Source organism: Sander lucioperca, chromosome 9, assembly GCF_008315115.2.
Source record: "Sander lucioperca isolate FBNREF2018 chromosome 9, SLUC_FBN_1.2, whole genome shotgun sequence".
In the NCBI taxonomy this organism is placed as follows: Eukaryota; Metazoa; Chordata; class Actinopteri; order Perciformes; family Percidae; genus Sander; species Sander lucioperca.
Genome location: NC_050181.1, coordinates 2529884 through 2557546, shown reverse-complemented (window position 1 = coordinate 2557546; position 27663 = coordinate 2529884). Strand labels below are relative to the sequence as shown.

At 41.1% G+C, this 27663-nt stretch overlaps 2 protein-coding genes across 3 annotated transcripts; one reads left to right on the top strand and one right to left on the bottom strand.

Annotated features, from left to right (window-relative positions):
• The first annotated feature begins 867 nt into the window (after positions 1-867).
• LOC116045722 (leucine-rich repeat-containing protein 52-like) lies at positions 868-9211 on the top strand. Its single transcript, XM_031293571.2, has 2 exons — positions 868-1934; positions 8271-9211. The coding sequence occupies exons 1-2, from the start codon at positions 1286-1288 to the stop codon at positions 8597-8599; spliced, it is 978 nt and encodes a 325-aa protein (XP_031149431.1). The 5' UTR covers positions 868-1285; the 3' UTR covers positions 8600-9211.
• An 8253-nt stretch (positions 9212-17464) lies between these two features.
• On the bottom strand, positions 17465-27331 carry LOC116045707 (protein zyg-11 homolog). Of its 2 annotated transcripts, none has more exons than XM_031293551.2 (16): positions 27202-27331; positions 27116-27119; positions 26271-26436; positions 24924-25723; positions 24568-24708; positions 22701-22877; positions 22361-22425; positions 21978-22077; positions 21693-21743; positions 21028-21186; positions 20887-20934; positions 20480-20680; positions 20334-20386; positions 19834-19931; positions 18920-19038; positions 17465-17573 (listed from the first exon to the last, which is right to left on the bottom strand). In XM_031293551.2, exons 1-16 carry the CDS (start codon positions 27204-27206, stop codon positions 17547-17549), a joined length of 2214 nt encoding a protein of 737 aa, XP_031149411.1. In that variant the 5' UTR covers positions 27207-27331; the 3' UTR covers positions 17465-17546. The 2 variants fall into 2 exon arrangements, 1 of the variants encoding a protein (XP_031149411.1); XR_004103987.2 differs by lacking the exon at positions 17465-17573 and adding an exon at positions 18056-18117 and having other exon boundaries at positions 18782-19038; positions 27202-27330.
• Positions 27332-27663: the final 332 nt, after the last annotated feature.

Genomic DNA, 27663 nt, shown 5'->3' with positions numbered 1-27663 from the left:
GGCACATCTGTCCTCCTCCTCCTCCTCCTCCATCATGCTGAGTCTGATTCAGCACTTCAACACCTACACATAGAACCAAGAATAGACTCAGCCAGGGCTCATACTGAGATTGGAGAGAGGAGAAAAACAACTGCTGCCTGAGACCACCCTGTCCCACCTCATCTTGTCCCATCATCTGCTGGTTGGTTGGCTGCCTATGGCTGATATGTCAGAAGTTACAGTGTTTGTCTGTTCTGTGTGTTTAAAAATATAAAGACAACAAAAAAAATTGATCTAAAAAAAAAGAAATTACTGTAAAAGTGGCCTTTTACATATAGGTCCGAGTGGTTTAGAGGCTGATAGGGATCCCCTCTCTCAACACATTGTTATCACTGCCTCACTTTCTTATTCACAAAGCCTAAAAACCCCATGTGATCTGACCACAATATGGTTCCCGCAGGTAGAAGTTGCCTGCTTTTCGTTCAACCTCCACACACACACACACACACACACACACACACACACACACACACACACACACACACACACACACACACACACACACACACCTGAGGCCAGCCAAAAAAAAAAATCCAACACATATATGATATGCCCACAAAGAGATGTTTACATACACATACACATGTTTTTTTTAAATCTGATATGGATATACAACCTGAGGTGTGTGTAGATGGTGATCACTGTGCCTGCAGCTGAAGCATTGTGGGTCATCTTTATGACAGTGGGTTCCAAAAATGCATGGATTACAATTTTCTGGACTCCATTTTTTTTACTTCCATTAGCTCTGCTGCCCAGAGCGTCCCCTCTCGCTCTAGCTCACTCCAAAGCGTAAGATCACTAGACAACGCACCCCCCACCCCCAACCGCGCGCAGTTCAGTTCGCCCCCCTCATTTCGTTGGATTCGGTTTCGGAGAGCGATGACAAACATGTAGTGGAACAACTGACAGTAATCATTTCAAGCGCAGCATAGAGGACGTTGTGAGCGTTTACAATGTGTGAATAGCTGTTTTCTGATGGAAGAAACCCGATACATCAATCAACTTTGAAACAACATGAAGGCATCTGGTTGTCAAGTTCCAGACAGTGAATGCGCACTGGATCCAGATCCAACGACAGGATGAACTGAGACATTACGCGCAAGAGGTTGCCACGGGCACGTGTTCGCTTTGACCTCTGTGGGAATCATTTCCGAGACAAACAACTTGGTGCGGAGGATGTATCAATGAAGAATGTGACCGCGTCTGACTCTCTCCAGACGGGGTGGATGAAGCCCTCGGCGGTGTCATGCGTCTTGCCCCGCAGCCAAGTGCGCAACCCTTGCGGCTCATAGTCCTAATCCTCCTCACCGCGGGGGTGATCACATCCCCGGTGCTGTCTTCGGGCTGCCCGGACAGGTGTGTGTGTGATGACCAGCTGGTGGTTCAGTGCGCTGGGCAGCACCTGACCACCTTCCCGGTCAACTTGCCGCTGGCCACGCGGCAGCTCATCATCTCCAACAACCGCATAGTGGAGCTTCCGCCGCTCGCGCTCAACTACCTCTCCGATCTTGTGTACCTGGACTGCAGCAACAATTCCCTTACGGAGATATCCGAGTCCACGTTTGGGAATCTACGGAAGCTGGCCTACCTGGACCTCTCCTTCAACACCTTGATCCGGATCGAGGACAGGACGTTCGGCCCCTTGGCGAGCCTGGTGATGCTGAGGATGACCGACAACCCGGGGCTCTCGGAGATTCACCAGGACGCCTTTGCGGAAAACGCGAACCTCCAGGTGCTGGATGTGAGTCGGAACAACCTAACGGTGGTCAACATCACCTCCCTGATCGCACTGCCCGCCCTGCGCTCGGTGGGGCTCAGCGGGAACCCGTGGAGCTGCGAGTGCGACAACGAGGACCTGTGTCTGTGGGTCCACCTGGAGGGCTTCAAGTTCCAAGGTTTTATCAAAATTCTATTTTATAATGTCATATAAGGTGAATTACCTTTTACTGTTGCTTTTTCCTAAGTGGATAGGTTCCAGAGAGCCAATCATTTGGACTGCTGCTCCAGTTATTAATTATTATATAGGGCTAATGCCCGTGTAAACTATTGGCCTTTTGCTGGTGGCTGCCCTCAGTAATCGGCCTGCATCCCATGAAAAGATAAAAAAACTTCTTTTATCTAGCATCTTCCATACAAGAAATGCAGCGTAAATATTATTGGTAACGTCTTAGAAATAGTTATGAAAGCAGATATAGCAGATAACATTGGTACCACTTTCTGCTAATACACCATTTATAAAGGGGTTATGATTTGTAATTAATGGTGTTAATGGTTGATAAATCATTTACTAATGTTTTAAACCTTAAATTTCAGAATATGAAACAAATATGAGCAAAACCGGAATAATAAAGGTCTTAAAACAAGATTTTGACAAGGCCTTAAAATTACAAAATAAAGCACGACCCACCTTAACATGTCACTTGATATTGTGCTTTAGTGCTCCCTCCGTTTCAATTCAATTAGCAGTAAAACACAGGGCAGGCAGTGGTTGGTACAGCCGTGCTGTTTTTTAACAACCCAACAACCTTAAAACTGTTGCTACTACAGTTTTATAAGTGATATATTATAAAACATTATAGAATGTATTAGCCATTTATAAAGCCTATATAAACCCTTACAGGGTGCTTATTAAAAGGTGGTACCAATTAAACATATAAATGAGGAAAAAGGATGAGTTAAAAAAATAACTTGCTGTAAAAAAAAAAAAAAAAAGAATAGTAAAAGTGATTTTATTACAAAATGGCAGTAAAAGTCTCCAACAGACGCCTTCAAGGAAGTTATGACTTGCACGCTAACAATCTTTTCAAGCACACGCAGAGCCCTCACTGCTGGATTTCCCTCACATCATGTTACTTAAATATACGTCTGCACCTTTTAGCACATGCAACAGATGAAACCATGCCATCATCACCCACAATACTATTACACTGTGGCAGATACAACGTGTGTCATACAAAATATGTTGTTGCATATGTACCGTACATACACATATGTAACCACCGTGCAGTTTGGAGAAGTCTGCCATGTTCACCCCTTTCTCAGCTTTCAGTGGGATGAGACGCAGGTGACAGCGGTTGAGCGTGACAGCATTCAGACTATCAAATAGCAAAGAGGGTGTAAGAAGATCGGAGGCAGGGAGTCATTCGATTTCTCTTCTGACAACTGTGTTCATTAATTCAGATCTCTGTTTTTGAGGTTGGGGAGGCAAACAAGAGAGTCTTTTATCTTGAAATGACTAATCAATCCCTATTTTATCCAGCCATCCATACTGTGCCCTAGATGTGATTAATGGATCATAGTTGCACCATCAAATATCGATCCCCACCTTTGTTTTATTACTGTCAAGCTGATAGATGTGTCTGATATTCAACAATCTTTCTTACTTGAGTTATTATGCTAATGCTTTGGTGTGGATGTGTCACTATGCAAAAGGCCAGCTGCTATTTATAATGTGTCTTACTGAGCAAGAAGCCAGTCATAATTCTGACACCATAGCTATAATACATTTGCCACGCTTACTGAAAAGGCATCCCCCTGCTTCTCTCTCCCACACAAAACACACACATACTATAGTTCACCATGGTCCCTGTGCTGCTTAGGCCGAGTCCAAAACAAGTCCTGCAAGAGCTGTCCTATTTTCCTGCTGCTCATTCCATTTCGTCTTGCTTAATTTGGAGAGGAGCCTCTTCCAGTGACAGCTGCCAGCAAGGGAGAAGGCAAACACATAGATACTCACACATTCTCTACCTCTGTTATGTATACACACGGTCTGTTCATCTCTTTCGAGCAGACAGCACAGGCAATACCTTATCCTCTCCTAAGCTTAGTCTCCTAAAGCATGTGGAAAGTCATACACACCGATAAACAATTACTGCTTCACGCATTTAGACATACCAACACAGCTGAAGCACACTTTTAATGCTTTAGTGGGGAAAGAGAAGGATAACATTTTGGAGACAACCGTGTTTCAGCTGCGAGCTCTCTCTCCGAAGCCTTGTTAAGTCTCGTCTGGGTCTCACCTGGTTCATGCAACACTGCTCGCTTGTCTCCTCACTTTAGGGAAACACATCAATAGCAAGCGAGTGAGCGAGAGAGAAAGCTACAGGAAGGAACCAACAGATTCTCCTCTGTCTCGCCTTCCTGGCTAGATTATCACGCTTTCAGCTGTTATATAAGGAGAGTGTCTAGAAATAGAGCAGAGTGTGGATGGGGGAAGGAGGGAGGGAAAGCCCTCTTCTTTGATGCTAGTCACTTTGGGTGGAAAGTGGGAAAGGGGGGTGAAGCCAGAAGGGGTTCCTTCCTAGCTGACAGCCACACACACACACACACACACACACACACACACACACACACACACACACACACACACACACACACACACACACACATTAGCAGACTCTGCAAGGACAGGGATAGAAGATGGGAAAGTTAAGCCTTCATATATGTTTTAGACGGAGTGTGCTTGTGTGCATGCATGGTTTGTGTGTTTGTTATAATCTAACAGCATATTGTGTGAACAGTGCACAGCAGCAGCCTTTGAGAGGATCAGAGTATGCTTTGAATTCTCTGTGGTAGATAGAGCTTAGAGAGGCTGACTGTCCTTGCTTCTTCAGCTTTCAGATCTGTGAGCTACAGAAGAGCTTGTCTGAGGATAAGAATGGAGATTTATGCTTCAAATTAATAAAATATTAGGTGAAAAGTAAGTTTCTGTCATCCCATGAAGTTAACGTATCAAGTTATTTGATTGAAAGCCATGGCATGAACCTTCTCCCCCTGTCTAATCACACCTCCCACCAGCCTGAGTCAGTAAAAACACCTTAACACCATGTGTTGCTACTGAGAGTTCATAAAAACTATTTAGCAAGCTGGCAGAGAACTTGGAAATAGTTATTTGATAGTCAGCTAAAAGAAGATCCACATTTGAAATGATTAGCCAAATGTAATGAACAAACAGTTGATATAATTATCTATAATGAATGGATAAACAAGTTAAAATAGTTGGTTAAAAGTGTTTGATAAATGGTTTGATTGACACAGTTATCTAAAACTAATAGATAGGCCTAAACAGTTAAACTGATTAGCTAAGACAGGATAAACAAGTGAAACAGCTGAAATTTAAAAGAGTTAAGTTAGCTTAAAGTGATAGATAAATAGTGCCACTTCGTGGTTGTCATAGGAATGCAAACTTGACCAAACCTAAACAACAATGACAATTGACAATTTGATTTTTTACAACAATTTATACACTTTTTCGTGTTACTTAAAGTGGCCATATTATGCTAATTTTCAGGTTAATAATTGTAATTTGAGATTGTATCAGAATAGGTTTATATGGTTTCATTTTCAAAAAACACCATATATTTGTTGTACTGCACATTGCTGCAGCTCCTCTTTTCACCCTGTGTTCAGGTCTCTGTTTTAGCTACAGAGTGAGACCTCGCAACTTCTGTAACATCTTTGTTGTCAGTCGCACATGCGCAGTAGCTGAGCTAGCTAGCCGTTTCTGCAACTTCGGCCTGTACAAGGCAGGATTAGCCGGGAGACTTCTTCTAAACGAGGGCGCACTTCCAACTTTGTGTGGAATACCTGCAGAACAGGGACCTGTAAGTAGTTCTATACAATTTATTTTGTAGATTAGGTTAGCCCCCTAGGCCCCTCGTCTCAGCTAGTTACATAGAAAACCCTGCAGATTTTGAACAGCGCACCCGGAGACTGAAGGCAGTACACATTCAGAAACTGTATCTCACTCAAAACAGCATGGATGGGTTTTTTTTCAAAGTTTGTAAGCGTGTGGAAGCACCAGAGACACAAAATAACACCCCAAATCCCAGAAAACAAGTGATTTTTTCATAATATAGGCACTTTAACATCCACATTGAAATAGGATTGAAATGGACACATTTGGAACATGACGGAAAGTCATTGGAGGGCTTCTTGAGTTCATCATCGAAAGTTTGGGAGCCCCGATCTAAAGGATGAGAATGTGTGTGCCTCTGCAGTCATTGTATGAAACAAGAAATCAGTGAAACATAATATAATGCTATACCGAATAACATCAGACTCTCAGAAGGTAAGCAAAACAACAACACCATTTCTATAACACCATTACAGTATTAATGAATTATTTGTGTAAGGTTTTACAGTAATTATACAACTATTCCATCATGGTTCACCTTTTCCAAAAATAGAGTCAAAGCAGATTTTACAAATGTTCCTGTAGGCTATTCATTAGGTCTACATTTGTGCACAAACCACATTTAGTTCATAGAAAAATATGCCACCAAAATAAGGATTCATATTTCAATGCTGTTACATGCAGTAACAGAAAACTGTTCCCTTGCTTAGATAATAAAAACTGGCCCATAACAATAGGAAACAGCTGTTTTGGCTCTGTCCAAAGTTAACAAAATCCAACTTCCAGCACCAAGTTAATTAATTAACATGTTATATTTTGTTTGTTTCCTTGGCCAGGAGCCCCAATTTACCAAAGACACCTGGCAACTGCTCCCAGCCAAGAAATAGTTGCCTGACTATTTCTTGTGTGCAGAGAGTCAAAGCAGATTTTACAAATGTTTCTGTAGGCTATTCATTAGGTCTACATTTGTGCACAAACCACATTTAGTTCATAGAAAAATATGCCACCAAAATAAGGATTCATATTTCAATGCTGTTACATGCGGTAACAGAAAACTGTTCCCTGTGCAGAAACTTCCAAGTCTTTTGATCTCTCCCAGTGGGATTTCCCCCTTGCAGCAAAAGCAAAAAACAGAAGCCAATTAGAAACAGTGGTCGTATGGAGATGTTGTGTTGTGCTGTGTTTCTGCTCATGGAAGACTTAGCCAGGCTTCAGGATTATTTTCAGAAAAAAAGTCCTCTCGGCTGCTGCAGAGCAACATCCATCATGTGGCGTATTTGACTGATGGGCTTTTGTAAAATTGTATCCATCTACTCTATTTTTCTGAATGAGAAGGAACTCTTTTTTTATAAGGATTTGTGGATTTCAGCTAGGTCTTAGTCCTAGTCATACCCGGTGCCTGATGATGGGAAACCTTATCTAATCCTGTGGGGGAGAAAGGAGTTTGAATAATTCATCCATGATTTTTTTCTTTCTTTTGATGCTGCACCAATTCTAGACTCTAGTAAACGTGAAGCTTCTAAAACCTTGTGGTTTTCTGATAAATAAGGCAACGTTGTAATGCTAGTGTGGCTGTGTGTGCCTGATAATTTCATGGGCATCTTCAGCTCAGTTTGCTGCCATTTACAAATGTTATGCAAAACCATATAACGTAATATATTAATTATTTAACAGGCTGCTCTGTTAAATTACCATATGTTTCTTTGCTAAGCCACTTGTGCATTTTGTTATGGCTCTAAAATCAAAGGATCCTTTAAAGGATGATAAAGATTTGTGATAATTATATTTCAAAGTTGTCTGTATGTATGCTGTATGTAAGTAAAGTTACTTGATCAGCAGTTAAACGAACTTTAAAGGCACCGAAAATATACTTTCTCAATCAGCTGCTTACTCTGAGTGATGGGGTCCTACGTAAAGTTTAGTCCTACATTATAGTTTTAGTTATTTCACATGAAAGATTTCTGTGTTTGTGTTTTGGTTCTTGGTTTTCTCACTAGTTTGAGGGGGGCGGGGCTCTGTTGGAACATGGTGATGTCAGTACCAATCAGGTTATGTTAATCAGTGTCAATCAAAGACCTGATGAAGCAGATTAGCTTTTGAGTATTAACTTAATAAATATTAACAATTAAGGGTGTTTTTTTCCTCTACTCTAATTTTGTTTGTTGCTTATTTAGTAATGACTATGTAATGTTATCGAAAAAAAATTACGATTTTAAACTAACTTTCCAGGGGCTTTACAATTGATTCTGTATGCATGTGGTTATCCCGCTATACTAAACAATAGTGCAATATTTTATAGACAATGATTTTCTTGGATAATTATGTGTAAGAGTGTCACTGGCCTGAAAATGCTAACTCTGCTTATGCAGTCCAGAACAAGCTGACTCAATAGTCTGAATGATGTTGAGTGACATTGTTTGTTTTAACACCACCAGCCTGGAATTTTTATGTAAAGAAAAGAGAAAAAAATCTTTGCCTCCAGTGCACTTCAGTGCAATATTTTTACATTATATTTCCAAACCAAACATGTTGATATAATCTTTTGAGCTATGACTAATCCTGAATCATTCCTTCCTGATGTGTGTCTGTGTGACAGATGAAGGTCAGACGGTGTGTGGCTCACCTGTTGACATGCAGGGCCGTCGTCTGGGAGAGGTGGGTATCCAGCTACGGACGTTATGTCACCAGACTCTGGGCTCCTGGGACTACCTTTTCTTTGTCGTCATCGGCTTTGTCATCTTTGCTGCTGGTACCGTGTCGGCCTGGCTGATGGGCGTCATTATGGTGCTCTATGAGCGTTACATCAAGAAGAAAGATGAACAGCTCGATGTAGACGACGAGGAAGAATCCAGTGAGACGGGTCGTACCTCGCGGGCCAGGAGTGACCATGGCAACGGGAATTTGAAAACATCACACACTGTTTAAAATACTGTTTAATCCCACTCTGCCCATCACGGATTCCCACAGTGCCTCCTGTCAACTTCCAGGACTGCCTGTGAAGTCTAATTACACTCCAGTCAAATTGAGTCTGTTTAACAGTCCTAGCTCTGAAAGAGAAAAGAGAGGATTCAACAGAGATGCACAGTGTTACTCTTCTCATTTGTAGTGGGCTTTCAGGTGATGTAACACACACTCTGGCTGCCATTGTGGAGGTCCCCAGCCCTTGGGTATTCACTCACCATGTATGCAAATATGTGACTGTGCTATATGGTTTATCAATTTGTATTATTTGACTGGGATGAGGTCATACGGGATGACAAAGGAGCCTAAATCAGCCAAGCTGGTTATCTTGGAAGCAGCTAACAGATTGTTTTACGTGATTATTAGCTCATTTTGGCTTCTGTACTAGTATCAATGGTCACATTTACCAACTTGAAAAATATTTTTACAGTTTGGGAACTGTGATTATTCACTTTGTTGCCAAGAGTTAGATGAGAAGATTAAAACCACTCTCATATTTGTCTGTTTGTATGAAGTATGAAGCTATACAGCCATATTTGCTTAGATAATAAAAACTGGCCCATAACAATAGGAAACAGCTGTAAGTTAACAAAATCCAACTTCCAGCACCAAGTTAATTAATTAACATGTTATATTTTGTTTGTTTCCTTGGCCAGGAGACACCTGGCAACTGCTCCCAGCCAAGAAATAGTCAGGCACATAACCCCCCATAAAACGGTGAATTGTAATTTTGGCACTTCAGTGCATGTATGTATTAAACAAACACAATATATGTTTATTAGTGAGCTTCAGAGGTGCTGGTAGGGACATTTTGTTACATTTGGACAGTGCTAGGCTACTGTTACCCCCTGTTTTCAGTCTTTGTACTAAGCTAAGCTAACTGTACGCAGGCTGTAGGTTCATATTTAAATGACAGATATGAAAGTGGTATCTATTTTCTCATCAAATGTTTTGCAAGACAGCGGATAAGAGTAATTCCCAACATGTCCAACTACTCTTTTAACACCATTTGGGTCCAGCTATGACCAACAAAGGAGCAGAAATACTCATCAAAACCCAGCTCAGACCATCATAATTTGGGCTATTGAGAAACAAGCATGTCATATTATACAATCAGTTTGTACATATAATGTTACAAATTGGATAGATACATCTGCTACTAAATAATATGACCGCCTATTTCTAGACCCTACTTGAATAGCTTTGGTAGCACAAAAAAAAAAATACCAGTGGACCTCCATAATGGTAACAAGCATATTAGGAGAATTGTGACTCAGCTTCACAGCCTCTACGTGGAATTTAAAGTGGAGGAGGATAAAATGCATTTACTCAATGCATTTATGTCAGCGTAGATGAATACATGTGTGCACACCCATGTACACACTAGTGTGTACCATGTGGCTGCAGGTTTGATTGAGCTTTTGCAGATGTGGACTCCAATTCTCCACTGGGCACGTCTGTGCTGCGTTCCGGCTGCGTTCCGGTTTTGTTCTGTCCTCCGTCACGCGCCATACCCATAGACTGTTAATATGATAATTATTTTTTTCAGTCTATGGCCATACCAAACCAGGAGGGTCTCAGAAGCGCTTGCTGCCCGACTCACAGATTTTATTGTCTCTAAAAGTATTTTACAGAACAATCACATGTTTATTAAGCTAGTATCTACGCAACGCAGACGCGCCTGGTGGAAAATAGGGGTGAGGGTTTCCTTCTTTGCTCCAGTGGAGTGTGGTTTTGTACTGATAGTTCTAATCTATAAACCCAGAAACAATCTGCAGTCAAGGCATTTTTGTTGAAGATCTGTTAGTGAAGTTGAGAGCCAGCATGTGCCAACTGCTGAGATCTGTTTGGCAGTAGGCCCTGCTGGATGGCAAGTAAATAGGAGAATGTGATAACTGATTTCTACTTCATCCTCTCTTTGTTGGGTAACTAGTTTGAGTGCAGTGTCCTTTATGTTTCTGCATGCACTGTTGATGCACCAAAAAGCCTTATGAGGTGTGTACAAGCTAATTCAATTAATTAAAGGACACAGGATTTAAATACAGAATATCCTAAGTGTAATCATTTAAGACTTATTCTAAAAAAAAAAAACATGCTCCTAATTTTTTTCTTACACTTTTTATTTATACTTTCATTGAGTGAAATTACAAGTACTTTACTCCAAACCTGGTGTTTAAAAAACTGTACAGTTTTAGAGCAATAAGACAGCTAATGCTGTCAGGAAAAACAGGGACCAGAATCATTTAAGCCCACAATGCTAAATATAGTACCAACACCTGGTTTGTTTGAGGCTCTGCCTCCAGTTTGCAACGTCCCAGATCACAAATTTAGTCCAGAATGACCGCTTATCATGTGGCTGTACCACTTCATTTCCCCTGACATTGACTGTTATGAACATAAGGAGCAGGACGTAAAACCCTTGTTGGACTAGGGGAAAACAATAGCTGCTCCATTGTGCTGTCCTCTGTGTGTGTGTGTACTGTATTTGTACAATCAGTTGTGTCTCTGAATTGTTATTATCTTTGATTTAGTAACATTTTTTTTTGAGGGATCTAAGGGGAAGGGCTTCCTCTTGGACCAGCTGTTTTCCCCCTCATTTTTATGTTGTGCAGATTTTACTTTATAAGTTTTTATTATGAAAGTGTTAATAATATTGATATCTTGCAGCTGTGCCAGCAACGTAAAATAAACCTTTTATTCCAAAAGGCATTTTGATGTCACAGTGAGAAAAGCACAGGTGTAGCCAATAAAATGAATGATGTCTGAATTCCATTTACTTGCTATAATTTCTGGGTCCAGGTATTTGGCATGCTGGCTCAATATCTTATTAAATTTAACGGAGCCATAGCTAATATGATTATTAACATCTGTGCTTTTTCTACAATGACAAGTCAAAATGTCTTTGTTAAAAACACCTATTATTTTGGCATTATGTGTCTTTAACTTATGATAAAATAAGATACGCTTTTATTGTCTCCTTTAGAAAAACTTTGTCTTGGGCAGTCAAGAGAACAAAAATGGCGGCACATAAACACACAATCAATAAAATAAAAATGGGGTGAAGATAGAGCGGTTCAACTGCACTCCGACTCCACACCATCTGTTGTGTAGATCTGTTGTGTTTCTGTCATGATCTGCAATACCACTGAGAAACCTTTCTTCACACATTTACTGGTGTGTGCATATTGTTGAGATTTGTCCAACTTAAGAACTAACAGCAGTATAATAACAGTATACTACACAGTTTTAACATGCTGGTTATGGATGGTTGTGTCAGTGTCGAATGCAAAGTTATTTTCTGCTTTGACCATTATAGACCCATTTTCAAACCATTCGTCTTATTGTATGAAAAGCAAAGATGTATAATGTAAATGATGGCTGCATTCCATTTAGGTGCTCAACTTTTAGGGCCCTGGTCTCATGCATCATTAAAGGTATTACACCTGTGCTGTCCCTGCAATGAAGGGTCAAACGTTTTGTTTGTAAGGTTTTTCCTGTTGCAGTTGGTGAAAATGTGGGGTATTTTTTCCACTGATATAAGACAGTCAGGAATGAATCGTGTGTGTATGTCTGTGTGTTTGCTTGCACTCCCTCATCATATAAGGGAGTGATCTTGACTCATGGCAGTATGCATAACTATGCATGTACCAACCTAAGCATTTACTGGCATGACATACGTAACTGGATGCCAAAAGTGTCAATCCAAGATAGTAATCCATGTACTGTACTGTACCTGTAAGTTGCCTACTTAAGCAGTATGATGAGATGCTGAATATTTGGTTCCTGGTTGCTCTCATGGCTTTGGGTGTAATATTTGCATGGGTTCCTTCAGTATATACAAAATGCACCGCATGTGTATTGACGTCTGTGTAGTAAACTCTTATCTATATCTACATACAACACATGCAAATATGGGTTAGTTTCAACTGTGAGGGTGTATTACATTCTGCTAAGCACGCTGATTAGGCCATGTGATGCCAGAGGCGAGGGTGAGGGTGGGGCCTGGAAATAGGATAGCTGGTTGCCCTAATACATGTCAGCACAGTGACACAGATGGAATGACAAGTAACAAACATGTACATACTGTAGTTGCTGTTCTTGTGTAACACCTGGCTCTGAAAACTCTCATCATTGACAGTTTTTTCTCCATATGGGCATTTGGAGGTACTGTAAAGCAGCTGAATATGCCGAGTTTCAATAATATAATGTACTAAACGGATGATCTGAATTTCAATATTTTACACCTCCACACTGCAAACCCAGACCATATTTAGGCACATGTATGCATGTGCTCAGACAGACAGAGACAAAAGCATCAGTTCTTCCTCCATAATCGACTCCAACACAAATCACCTCTGAGTACAATGTACTGTGTAAAAGCTTCGAAAGAGTGCTCTGCTCTCACTAACAGTACATTACTGACACCAACCAGAACAGCACCTTCCCAGATCATCAAAACTACAAAATCTAAAACTTCAAAGAGCTATTTGTTTTGGGAAATATGCTTTTTGCCTTTCTTGCTGAGAATAGGATGAGAGGTTTGACCATGTTCATGTCTGTACACTGAAGCTACAGCCAGTAAGCTGTTAGCTTAGCTTAGCTTGAAGCCTGGAAGTAAGATGAAAAAACTAACAGTTGACCAACTGCAATTCTTTTGCATATAAAAAACATTGCATTGTGGGGTTGTAAGCGCAAACTAGTATACATGTTTGTTCTATTGTTTTTGCATTGTTATGAAGCCACAGCCAACAGCTGATTAGCTTAGCTTAGCATAAAGACTGGAAACAGGGGGAAGCAACTAGCCTAGCTCTACCCAAAAAACAACCAACCACACCAAGCTCACTATTTAACACACTGTTATCTTGTTTGTTTAATCCATTAAAAAATATGAAGTGTAAAAATGACAAATTGTGAGGACAAATATATATTTCTTGGCAACCTCACAGTGACACCAGAACTGTCTTGTCTGTGTCCGAAATCACTCACTATTTACTATAGCCTATACTATAGTAATAAAAATAAAATGGGGGAGGGTAAATATAGGCCCTATAGTATATTTACCCTCCCCCATTTTATTTGAGTGTCTGAAATCTGAATGTATAATTTATGCACAATACAATTACAAAACTGGAGCCATGGCATGTACACTAGTTTGTGCTAAGAATCCCACAATGCAGTGCTCTGCATTATATTAATGCAAAAAGAATTACAGGTGAGCGACTGTTAGCTGTTTCTTCCTGCTTTCATCCTTATGCTAAGCTAAGCTAAGCTAACAGGCTACTGGCTGTAGTGTCAGCGTACAGACATATAGAGGGGTAACAATCTTCTCATCATCTAACTCTTGGCAAGAAAGCAAATAAGCGTATTTCCCAAAATATTGAGCTATTGCTTTAAGAAGACATACAGTGGCACTAATGGGTATATTGTTGTGCTTGAGAACTGTTTGTATGCCATCATTTACCAGCCAGTCTGAGGTAGTGGTCAGGATGTGCTTCAGGACAGAAATGCACTCTGGTTACGGTCACATCAATAGCACAGCTGTGATGGCGAGCCAGTTCAGTGAATAGACAAGAAAATACACAGCACTATTGGATGCAAAAGCTCCTGCAGACGTGTTTCCTGCCTATGGTTGTTGTTGTTTGCATCATTGTGTGCATCTACTGAGCTGAAAGTAAAGCGGCCACTGTTTAAAATGCTGCAGATGGGAGATGTGACATCACATAAGAGTGGCTCTCACTGACCGTAATAGCCCTCTAGCACATCTACTTACAAACACGCTCACTCACACACAAACACACACAAAATAGGAAGAAAATCACAGATCAGTGGTATTACTTACACCAAAGTTAATATTGTGGGATTTCCAGAGACTGGTGCTTGGAAAATGGATGCCTGTGTGTTTCTGTATTTCAGTTATTTCAAGAAAATGTCATCATTAATCACTGCCACATATGGATGACAGCACCAAATTACTGTCAGCCAAATCCAACCTCCCATACTGCTGTGCTAAGCTGGAACTGCTGCAACTTATATTAAGTTAAATATATTTCCTATGCTTACGATTGTAAACATACCGTGCATAATAAGTGTTCCTGCTTTGTACTTTCTTTTGCTTTAATTATTTGAACCTTCACATTTTGACCACACTAAAGCGCAGAAAGAGGGACAGGAATAAGCAAAATGCCTGGTTTTCATTATAGGCAAAGAGTGACTTTTCCAGAGTTTTGTCCAGTTTCATTTCCATCACTTTCTCTATCATTATCACATCAGAAATTATTTGTCAGCTGGATTTATTTCAAATGATTGTGTTCGATCCTATGTTACATCTGTATTTTTTTTCTATAGGACTTGATATTAACAAGCTTTGCTTAGCCCTCCTCTGTGAAAGTGGCTATTGATTGATGGTGAAGAGTAAGCCCCTGCCTCCACTTGGCAGAGAGAAGGATGGTCCTACTGCTGTTACATATCTGCACACAGGCTCAAGGGCCTGCCAACTCTGTATCCTTCCCCAGCAATAAAAGGTCATTTGAGAGGAGAGGGTGTGTCCTTTTGTGCGTCACAGTTCTGCCTGGAGAAGTATTTTTTTGTTATTGCTTTTGTCTTGTTGTTCAATCTCTCGTCCTGCTTTTTGAATGTCCTTATCCCTTCTTTTGCTCTCTGGGTATTTAAAGGGATAGCGGGTGTCTTAATTAGCATCCAAGTCAAAGTATGGCTGCCCTATTGTCTACACTGGGGCTTTTTTAGCTCACAGACATAGCTGCACAAATACCCTGCAAACTCTGCCCCACACGTGCATTGGCACATGCACACACTCACAGCTGGAGATGTGTTGCATTGTACATTAGTGTATTCTGGGTGCGCAGACTGGTCCACGATTATGTTAATCCATTAGAGCTGGCTGCAAAAGTGAGATAACGAGATGCTTACTCACACTAAGCTCCAACTCAAATGCAGTACAATGATATTTCAAACTGAGACAGGGAATCTGCAAATTGGTCTCTGGTATTTTTGCACAGTCTCGTGGAGCATGTAAGGGTCGTGAATTTCCTTTGACTCACTCTGTTACTTTTTTCTCCAGCACGTCTCTCTTTATCCCTCCCATGCTTTCTTTATCTCTAGAGATATTTTTGGCCATAAATCCTATTTTGGCACCTATCAATTTACCTATAGACATCTCTATTTCTATCTGTCTAGCCAGTGCAGATCCTTCTGTTCTCTTAATGGAATAGTTTGAAATGATGTTCTTATTTGCTTTCTTGTCTAGAGTTAGATAAGGAGATTGATACCACTCTCATGTCTGTATGGTAAATATGCTACAGCCAGCAGATTAGCTTCTAGCAGGGGTTTCTTAACGTTTTTCAGGCTAAGGATAAGGACCCCTTAGCTGAAAAAGAGACGGAGCAGGGACCCCTACTACTATTGTATAAAATTGAGTTGCATATTAAACTGGGCCTACAATAACGTCTAGGGTGGCTTAAAGCCTTTACACATAGCTTGTTATGGTGCATACAATACTAAGGTATTAATAATTGTTGACATATTCATATATTTATACATTATGTTTTAATGTGCAACACACATGTGACACAGTGAATCCTTAAGCATAACTGTATCTGTGGATGGCTACCTTACTTGTAGGCCAGTAAGCCTGTTGTGTAAACGAAATTCACAAATACGCCAATGTATCATTGCTGGTAATATGTTGGAGTCATGTTAATGTGTAAGACCGTTTAAGTTTCAAAAAATTATCAAACTATAATTTGGTCCTGTACCGCCTGTTGAATATCTCTGGCTTATAGCATGAAGACTGGAAACATGGGGAAACCACTAGTTTGGCTTTGTCGGAGGAGGATAACAAAATCTGTCAACCCAAAATATTAAAAACATTAAAAACCATGAAAACAAAAGTTGTAAAACCAACTATTCACCCTTTTACCAGGGGTTAGTGTGACAATTTCTTGGACTTAGTCCGGCACCTAACCTCTCAAATTGTGGTTTTAACACTTTGGATTAACATGTTAATTAGTGAGTTTTAGAGGTGCCGGTTTTGTTACCGCTCAACAGCCAGTCTAGCTGTTTCCTCCTGTTTCCAGTCTTTATGCAAAGCTAAGCTAACCAGCTGCTGGCAGTAACTTCATATTTAGCATAACTTACAGACCTGAGAGTGACATCACTTCTGTTCTAAGTCTTGGCAAAAAAAAGTGTATATGCGCTTTTCCCAAAATGTTGAACAACACTCTTACAATTCTTTTGCCTTCTGTCTTACTACCTTGTGAATAACTTGAATATTGATAGGCTTTTTGAGCCAAAAACATAAAACCTAAGTAAGGCAATGCACACCACTATTAAGTTTTGGCTCTTCTGTTCACCTTACCTCCTCACGTTGACGTTGCTACGTTTTCCATGTAGGGCAAAGTCACCATGCACGCTACACAGCCCCAGGAAAGCAGCATTTTTCCCACACTTCTCTTGCCTTGAACTTCTCACAGTAACATCACACCATGTTCGCTATAGGGCACTCGACCTTTGACCCCACAGGACTGCCACTGTGACATTGATGTTTAGGGGTTGAAGCGGTAGTTAAATGCTGACCCTGGATCAGTTACTGCAGCTCTTTTTTGATATATAGCCTACCACTGGCAAAGGGATGACTAACCTGGTTGAAGCACAAACACGCAAAAGCCATATTCTGCATAGTAGATCCCTTTGAATTCCTCTTGGGGATTTAAAAATATGAATAAAGGGGATTTAAAAATGTGAATAAAGGGGATTTGACAGTTAAAAGTTGAACATGGTGGTACAACTCAAGTATTCATGAGAGGTTGTTAATCCACTTTTCAAAAGGATTTATTAATAGGCCAACTTAGAATAGACTCTGTAGATGCCTGTGAGCAATTCTGTCTTCCAGCTGTTACATAAAATATAATGAATTCAGCATCTAGGATACCAGGAGAGAGAGAGAAAGAGAGAAAGAGAGAAAGATATATATATATATGTAGAGAGAGAGAGAGAGAGAGAGAGAGAGAGAGAGCAGGAGAGGGAGATATTTCTGAACATAAATAAATATAAAACAAAATAAGGGGGTCCTCATTACAGACAGATAAATACAACAGATTCAGGTTATTGATATCTTGCTACTTATTATGATCTTGAATCCAAACATCTGATGACTGAATATTTTGCATAAACTTAAGTAAAAAAAACAGCCCTGAAGCTACAGTACCAAAGCACCCTCTAGTGACAGGTGTTGGTTCTATGCATGATTTACAACACAAGCTGTCTCTAACTTCAGTTTATTTGGAACACTTCACTAAGGTCAAACATTTAAGGTCAAACTTAACAGAAATTTGACCTCAGAAAAGTGCTTTCACTACTGTCTGTAAACAGTTTTTCTCTATATTAAATATACAACAAATAATGTATTCCGTTTAACTTAAGTTTTAAAATGACTGATGTGAACTGCCTGCCCTTTAATACTGTATCTGCAACAGGGTTGGGTACCGAAACGCGGTGACAATAGGGCACCGGTTCCGACATAAACGGTATTAACAAGACCGAATAAGAAGGAAAATTTCGGTGCCTCATTTTGGAGCCTGACTTTTTTCTTTTCAGAAGCTTCGCTGCACAGGATGCTACGTTACCGTTAGCTAGTAGCTGGATTAAACACAATGGTTAAAATGCTGACAGCTAACGTTAAACGGTTTAAAGTGTTACTGTATTTCCCTGTAGAGGATTCCAACACCGGGACGTAACAGGAAAAACAACACAGACGGTGCGTTCACTTGAAACTCGCCACTCGCATTTTAAGTTATTGTAAAATACCCTTTTCCCATCTGGTGCTTGTTTTTGTCGTTTACCAGCAATTTACTGGTGAAATAAGTCAATGTTATAAGTTATTGTCATTACATTATTAATCAATCATTTAATTTTGACCATATGGCCGTAGCAATAAACAAGCCGTTCTTTAATGTCGCCAACTGTCGTTTTGTACTCCTTTTTTAATATTTTATATTATATACATTATAAATATATTATATATATTTCGGTTCAGCACCGGTTCAGGCACCGTTTAGGCACCGGCACCGTTTTAAAAGTATCGTTTTAGCACCGGTATCGGAAAAAACCCAAACGATACCCAACCCTAATCTGCAACCTCATGTCTAGCACATTTTAGGCACAGCTCAACAATGAATTAAATAAAATCAATTTCTTGCACTTTTGTCAAGAGTTTCAAGGCCCCATCTGGTTGTAGAAGGACCCTGAGTGACTATGGTGTTGCTCTACCATGCGCAAGATGCTGTCTGACAGTCCTTTAATGTCGGCGTGTGTTTCGGGATGTGCAGCCAAAGCCTTCAGAAGTTCAGTCACACCCTCCTTCTCCATCATGCTGCTGTAATGTGAAGCTAGAGGACAGAGAGAAGATGAGAACATGAGAGAGGAATGGAAGCTTACAGTGATCGAGCCCACCACCACCACTTGACTAATAATACTCCAAGGAAGTCTACATGAATCTATTTAACATTATTTTGGGTCCAATATTTGTGGCAAATGTAAAATGATAAAAGATAGCAATCGCCTTTATTTTACTTAAAAATGTATAGGGCTGCAACTGACTATTCTTTTCATTATCGATTAATCTGCAGATTGTTTTCTTGATTAACTGTTTAGTCAAAGCTGATATCGAAACAAAGATATGACACTTAAACGAACACTTTAAATTACTTTTAACTGATCATATTTTAAGTATTATTATCGGAAATGTTGTAGTTTGTATTTAAATGTAGTATTTCTGTAGCATTATTTTTAAATTAATTTATTTCATTTTTTTTTTTTTATATATATATATCCGAGATTCCATTTGCGTACCACTCGAGGCAGCTCCTTGTACCATAGTTTGAGAACCAGTCTATAAAATGTCAGAAAATAGTGAAAAATATCTATCTCAGTCCAAGGTGATGCCTTCAAATGTCTTGTTTTGTCGACCAACAGTCCAAAACCAAAATATATTCAATTTACTATAAGACAGAGAAAAGCAGGCAGGAAATGTTTATATTTGAGAATCTAAAAAAAACAGCATTTTCTGCCATTTTTGCATGAAAAATGACTTATAACGATTCATTGATTAATAAAATAGTTATACACATACAGTCCTGTATGACACCCCAGTATCCTCACAGTAGTCTGTTTGTGTGTCTTACTGTTTTGACTGCAGACCAGATGTATGGCCCACACTGCCCACAGCTGCACTCCTGAGGGCTGCAAAGTCTGAAGCAGAGGGCAAAATGGACTGAACGACCTGAAATGTAGACACAAGGAGACACTGGGATTATAAGTAATTCTGAGCATTTTTCTTTGGTTTATTTTGTGCTTAAATTAACCGGACAGTCGATTTTCTTTGGCACCATTGCTACCAAGGGAATGTAAACGAGGTGTTACTAGATTTTAAATTGCATTCTTGTGATTGTCTGGGCTTTCTATTGTAGACCTCGGAGAATTCTGAGTGACACCTTAGCAGATATCCAAATAAATGAACCTATACAGGGAATTACAATTTGGTTTAATGTACACAGTGTTTCAAACGATCCATACGTTACATTTGATGTTGAATTGAACAGACAGAATGAGTGAATTCATTAAAAATGACTCTACTTCTAAACAGCTTTTTCTGTCCGTGTTGTCCAGTTTGCGTTTGTCTCACCTGTAAGAGACCATTTCTCTCTCGAGTTGGGTCCATGTCATTATGGATGCATGCTGCAAAGAAAGAAAGCCCAAAAGAGCCAAAGGTGAATTTTACTCCGTGCTAAATGCAGAACAGCATCCAAAACCTTTGCCTCTCACACACACCAGGTGCTTTAGTATGGTGCTGCGGAGCTCATCACCCAGGGTCCAGGCCTCTGGTCTGGAGGCCAGCTGTGCCAGAGTCCCCCCTGCAAAGTACCGGACCCCCACCTCCACCTGGGAGTCCTGCAGCAGGCTGAGGATGTGCTCCAGCAGGTCCTCCCGCATCAGGTCCGCCTGTAACACCTCCACCTCTGCTATGTTGTTCTGTTACATAGATATACAAATGATAGCGGTGATGCCAGCAATAATAATATTATGTCAGATTGCATACAGGTGGATTTCATTTGATTCCTATTGGTCAAAATAATTCAAAATTTGAATAATATTTTACTGTGGCACACATGGCACATAATCAAAAACCCATTTTGAACTAATAACTCCACATATATACATACACACACAGAACCCACCAGGAGGCCAAGAACTTTCTGCTGAATGGACGGTTCTGTGTAGTAGGACTGCAACACAAACCAATAGACAGCATGAGATGATGTTTGTGTGTGTGGGTGCATTTCTGTATTAATGTCAGTGTATTCCTGGAGCTCTACTACCTCGAGAACCTCCTCGTACAGCTCCAGGCCCTGGCACTCGATGAAATTGCGAGCAGCGGTGGGCATCTCATCCGTCAGGTTCCACAGAGCACTCAGGGCAAACTTCAGAGTGGAGTCCACCACTCCCAACATGGCTTTCTGCTGCACAATAGCCAGCAGCTGCAGTGAGACGGAGCAAATGAGTGGAAAAAACATGAGACAGAGGGGAGTGATAAAGAGGGACAAGGAGGAGGGACATGTAAGAGCCAAAAATGAAAAATGAATATCAACTTTTGTAAATAGATTTGTAGTGAAACATCCTTTGGCAGTATTGAATTCGACTGTTGGATACAATGATTTACATATTAATAAGTGGCACCAGATGTACAATAAGCACTGAATAACTGAAGCGTAGAGAAGCTTGATTACGTACACAAAGAGAGAAATAGAGAGGTGTAATTGAATAATGAAGTAACGGTAAACCGTGAAGGACGAGTTCATGGAGCAATGTGGTGACAGAGAGTAAATGAGTATATATACAGGGTAGGTAATGGAAAATATAGCGGGTGAGAAAGACAGAGAGAGTGGGGAAGAGAGAGAACTAGAAATACACTCGTGCATATCTAGTGCTAAGCCGGGGACGTTGTGTAAGTTTGAAACTAAATACCGTGAAAGTGTTAATGTACCTTCATAATAAAGACGTCCTTGCCGAGCTGAGCGGTCTCCTCTGTGGACAACTGCAAATAAAATAAAAAGATGAGTGTTTCTAGAACTAGTTGTACACTTATTGCACAAGGAAATCGGCCCCTATTGAACTGCACTAGATGAAAACATAAAGCTGGCTGTTGAAACTAGCATCACAGAGGTACAGGAGGCGACTGAAGCACAGGGATCTTAACAGGTAGGACTAACAGGTGCCATACTATTTCCCTGCAGCAGACTAACGCACAGTCAGTGAGCAGTGTCTTGACCTTGGCCACCAGAATGGAGATGACAGCCACAGCCATCCTCTGAAGGGTAGGATCCTCATGGCTGCACAGCCAGTTAATCACCAGCATGGCTGCTAAATACCTGAACCATGATCACATTATGGATATAAGGAACACAGTATTACAAAAATATACAAGTGATGTTCAGAGAAGCCTTGGGAAAATCTGAGTTCCGGTCTGCACTTTTGCATCTGGAGGAACTATTTCTTTTGGCACTTTCACATTTCAAGACAAAATATATTTTAGCTGGATCCCAATTTGTTGGAAAAACACTACAGTGCCACTCTATGAGTGCACTGATTATCTTGGCTACTGCGTAACCGTGGACTCATGCGTCATATTATAACTGGGAGAAATGAACTAACTTGTCAAAAGGGACATCCTGAAGGATGTAGTCACTGCAGAGCGCCAGCAGACAGTTCTTTTGCACCTGGAGAGATGGAAACAGTTTTAGAATTGAAGAACCACATGGGTCTAAGAAAACATATGGGTATATGTGTGTATTAGTTATTATGGAGTAACTGCAAATACTGCCTAAAGGTGGCAGAATGGGAGCCGCAACCAAATATTAGGTCAGACTCTAAAATCTCTGAATGACAGGCCAGCTGGTAGCAACAGAGCCATTCTGTGCGACATGTTGCTGTTGTGTAACTACACAATATCATTATGGATCTGTAATCTGAAACATTGAGTATGTCCCCTGACCTGTTGGTGGTTGGGGAAGGTCTTCATGGCGTACAGCAGCTGGGTGACAGTGGAGCTGAGCAGGCTGAGAGGCATGGCCTCTGCCAGGTTCTGAGTGGTCAGGTTGAACACACACGCTGTGGCCACCAGGTGGACATGCAGGGAGTTGGTGTGGCTCTGCATCGCACTCAGAACCAGCTGCAGGAAACCAGAGGTTTATTCAAAATCACATGTGCTTCAGAATAAGATGGAAAAACCTGGATCACTCAAACTGCATCAGTAGAAGAGATTAATGGGACAGGGCATCTCACAGATGTTATTAGTGTGTAACACTCCTACATCTGTGAGGTTGCATTGCGCTATTTATCTGTAAGGCTCTAAATAGAAACTGCCTCTATATGTCTTCTTTCCGATCCCGACTAAATACAATAATTATAGTGTCAGGTCAGAGGGTATTTTAAATGTAGCTGTACAGTTTGTTCACACTGAGCTAACAAAACACAAACTGGTTTGACATACTAGGCTCCGTCCTTAAAGGTCCCATGGCATGAAAATTTCACTTTATGAGGTTTTTTAACATTAATATGCATTCCCCCAGCCTGCCTATGGTCCCCCAGTGGCTAGAAATGGTGATAGGTGTAAACCGAGCCCTGGGTATCCTGCTCTGCCTTTGAGAAAATGAAAGCTCAGATGGGCCGATCTGGACTCTTGCTCCTTATGAGCTCATAAGGAGAAAGGTTACCTCCCCTTTCTCTGCTTTGCCCGCCCAGAGAATTTGGCCCACCCATGAGAGAGAGACATCATGGCTTTCAAACAAGCAAAGTGGCAGTTGGTCAAGGCCACACCCCCACCCTCCACCTTGCCCCCCCTCCCTCTCTCCTCCTCAATAGCTACAGACACAGAAATGGCACATCCTAAGGAAAGCTCATTGTGGGACTGGCTCTAGTGGCTGTAATTCTGCACCAAGGCTGAATTTCGGGAAAGAAACTTCAGATACAGTATTAGGGGACCACTAAGGCCTATATAAAAGCATCCAAAGAGCACCATGTCATGGGACCTTTAAGGGGAATGAGTTACAAAAACGTATTCGTTCTTTTGAATTTTAAAACATTATACTTGAGCATTTTAAATGCTACTTGAAATTGTTTCCTTTACTGTGTAAAAATGGCGTGTTGTTGAGAATGTCTGTGTTTTTCTGTGCTTATACTGTATATGTTTATTCTCTTGAACAGGAAATCTGTTCTCTTGATCCCAGTGAGACTTCCTGTTTAAATAAAGGATTAACTAACTAACTACAGCATCTCATCCTGCACAGAATAAGAGGAGATATTGTGCAACACTAGAGTAAAACATCATAAAAGAACTCATAGTCAATTTACTATACAGTGCAATGCAATGCAGTATAATACTAATTTCTTACAACCTGGGTCTTATTATTGTCGTTTTTGGCCATCATTCCATGTATTAAAAATATTGTATTCAGGAAAGTGATTGTTAAGGTCTGTGGATGTGGTATTTGCTAAAAGAAGTTTCTAGGAACATGAGCAGTCATACGATCAGACAAGTTTTAAACAATCCTTACTTGGAAGAACATAAATCACAGTTTCCAGACTGACTTCCTGGTTTTCCTCTGCAAACAGGGCTTAGTGACATTTTCGGTGTGCTCACCTTCAGTTTTACCTTGGAATAAAGTGGTTTAGATAATCTGTTCTAAACTGTTACCTTGTTTCCAACTTTTACTCGTTGCATGTTGTTTTAGCAATTACTTTTGCGAGTACAATGTAATCCACAACCAACAGAAATGATGGCCAAAATGACAAAATTAAGATCTGTGTTGTAATACATAAAAGTATGTTTTAAAGATATTGTTTAAACACAATGCTAGTACCTTTAGTATATCTGGCCGTGGTTTGTCAATGTCAGTGGTTAGATTGTAGAGATGGACGAGGGCCTCTCGTACGAAACACTCACGGTCTCTGTACCTTCTCAGGGCCTCACACACCTGGTCCTCATTAGCATCTCCAGTTACCTGAACATACACAGCAGATCAGCATTGTCAGAGGGACAGGAAATGCAGCGGGCATTTTCAGTACATACTGTATACAAACGGAGCCTCAAGTCAAAGACAAATGAGAAACTTATGTGAGAGTCAAGCTCATGTGTCTGCCTATAACATTCTTTAACGTCCTGACATCTCATAGCTTGGTGTTAACTCTGTGCCCGATGCTAGGACTAGCTCCTTACTTTGAGGTTTTTCCGTGAAGACAGCACATCACAGGAGCTAGCCTCGGTGGCTAGCAGGCCCAAGAAGAACAGTCCACCTCTGGCCTCCACAAAGGCTCTGACTGCTGCTTCGGTGATTCTCTTCCGCCCAGAGATATCTAGAGAAACAAGGGAAGGGAGGACCTGAGGACTCCCCTCCAGAAGCTGCCGCAATGTCTCATCGCCGTCTTTCCCGTCACTGTCATCCACAGCAAAATGGTCCTCTGAAAAGTCTAGATGCCTGAGAGCGTGAAGTTGGCTGAGGACAAAGAGCAAGCTAGCAGGCGACATATCCAGCTGACGTAGCCGGTGGGTGATCAAAGATCTTAGGGTGTTTTTGCAATCAAGGAGTGCGGTAAGCTTTGAGATGGCACTGCAGGAGATGTCCAGGCTCTCCAGCTGAGGGAGAGTGCAGATGTCCTCAAGGACAGCATCAGTCAAGTCTGTGTTGGCAAGGTTGAGCGTCCTCAAACCCTGCAGGGAGCTGAAGCCAACACGAGTCCCTCCATCCTCCGCCAGAGACTCTGAGTCCACATGTAGCCCAGTGAGGGACAACCTCTGCAGGCTGGATCTGCACTCCGGGTTGGAGGCCAGGCCTATGACGATGTTAGCCCCAGTGAGGCCGCCAGAGACCCAGGAGGCGTCTAGTTCCTGGAGCCGGTGAGGGCAAAGGGCCAGCCGGAAAGCTTCTGCAGACACTGAACAGCAGCGGATAGAGGCTCGGCGCAGGCGGAGCTCTTTGCAATTTCGGAAAATCCCAACAGTTGTGTCATTCAGTATCCCTTGTAGGAAGGAAAACAGGGGGACATTGTAGGAGAAAGTAGCATCAGTTTTAACCACATTGATGTTCATGGAATAGACTTTTCAGCCTGGGATAGTACACTGTGAACTAATAAATTGTATGATGATAGAGTAGGTTAAGGATAATGCTATTCAGACATTCTAATTATCTTTTGTTTATACAGAAAGCTGTGCACCTGAGGAATTATAACTAACTAACTAAAGGTCAGGTCACATTTGTTGTGGTGGGAGATCATTGATGCCTTTTTTTTTTTAAAGATTATCTGTCTGGGCATTTTTAGGACTTTATTTATAGAGGACAGCTGAAGACATGAAAGGGGAGAGAGACGGGGAATGACATGAAAGGGGAGAGAAAGGGGGAATGACATGCAGCGAAGGGCCGCAGGTCGTAGTCTAACCCGCGGCCGCTGTGTCTGCCCATTGGTCCCTTTTTAACAACTTTGCAAACTACTATCACTTGGTGGCTGCAGTTGCCCTCAGTTGTTGATAAGGATGTTGTGGATCCTTTTCTCTGTCCTCCTGTCCTACCTTTAGTTGCCATCTTACGCAGTAACTGGTCTGCCATCTCCTGTGGGAATAGCGGGGCCCAGCTGAGGCAAATGGAGCCGTCTGCTCGCTTGCTGCACAGAGCGTCCAGGCTGCGGCACACCTGAGCCAAGCAGAGGTCGCACAGGGCCTGGGGGCCCTCGGCATCCTGCAACACATCAGCAGGTAATCAGAAGAGTCAAACTAATAATGGATAATTACATGTCCAAATGTAGGTCGTATAAGCACATGTGCACTTATCTTAAAGGATCAGTTCAGGCAAATTACTGAAAAGACATTACAATAATAGGCCTATAGTATTTGACAAAACTATTTAGGTGAAACGACCATTTAAAAGTAGGGTGTTATTAATAAGTCTGTATTGAACAGGGTGTAAAATATCTATCCATGAATATGTTTTTGTTTTTTGTTTGTTCACATTAAATACATCTGTGAAGGACATACTATAGCCTATAGCTACCCGTCAGGTTTGGACACACTTTTCCTTTCACTTGAATGAGAAAGTGTGTCCAAACTTTTGACTGGTACTGTATAGGCTATTACAGTTGTCTCTCAGTCTTCTTCTTCAGGGGGCTCAACCACAGGGCTCAACAGATCCACAGTGACACAGGATCTCTTACGCTGCAGGAGTCTAATTTTATCCGCAACACTGCACACAAGTAAAGCCCGTTTAAATCACCTAATCCAACCGGTCTCTGAGAGACAACGTGGACAAAAGCAATGGGTCCTACAGCGCGGTGTATTAGCTAAGCGTTTGTCATTGACACAAAGTTCACGACAGTAAAACATTGGCATCAGTTTACAGGAGGGGACGGGGTCAAACTCACCATGCTTGAAAAATAAACAGTCGACAGGAAAATAAAATAGGCTTAATAACGGCAACAACGTTTAGCAATATCTTCAATTAAAATACGTCATTATTTTAGTCCATTTCTTTCTTTTAAATCAAGGCAAAGTTACGAAATCTTTTTTCTATACAGTTGTTGCTGCTGACCGTCGAGTACCAACTGAACTGTCACAAGCTGACCGCCACCTATTGGTCAATGCGCATGACGTCACGGTCACTGAATGATTGTGCTAATACTCTTTTAATCCCTATTTACTCGACTTTTAACTTTCTACTATCTACCTACGATATGTACGTCATTGCATATTCATAAGGCAGTGGTGGAATGTAACTAAGTACATGTACTGTACCTAAATACAAATTTGAGCTAGGCTACTGAAAATTTTCCATTTTACGTGACTTACTACTTCAACTCCACTCTCAGAGGCAAATAATGTACTTTTTACTTCACTAAATTTGTCTGACAGCTTTAGTTGTTACTCACAATTTCTAGGACCCCCTACTGTCCAGTGAAAACAATGTAGTCTC

Excerpts from the sequence above, each read along its gene's own strand:
- LOC116045722 (XM_031293571.2), top strand. The coding sequence starts at position 1,286 with ATGCGTCTTGCCCCGCAGCCAAGTGCGCAACCCTTGCGGCTCATAGTC. Across the intron at positions 1,935-8,270 it reads GGAGGGCTTCAAGTTCCAAG|ATGAAGGTCAGACGGTGTGT; the intron begins GTTTTATCAAAA and ends TCTGTGTGACAG.
- LOC116045707 (XM_031293551.2), bottom strand. Across the intron at positions 25,724-26,270 it reads GCGTAAGATGGCAACTAAAG|GGATACTGAATGACACAACT; the intron begins GTAGGACAGGAG and ends CCTTCCTACAAG. Across the intron at positions 22,078-22,360 it reads CAGGATGTCCCTTTTGACAA|GTATTTAGCAGCCATGCTGG; the intron begins GTTAGTTCATTT and ends ATCATGGTTCAG.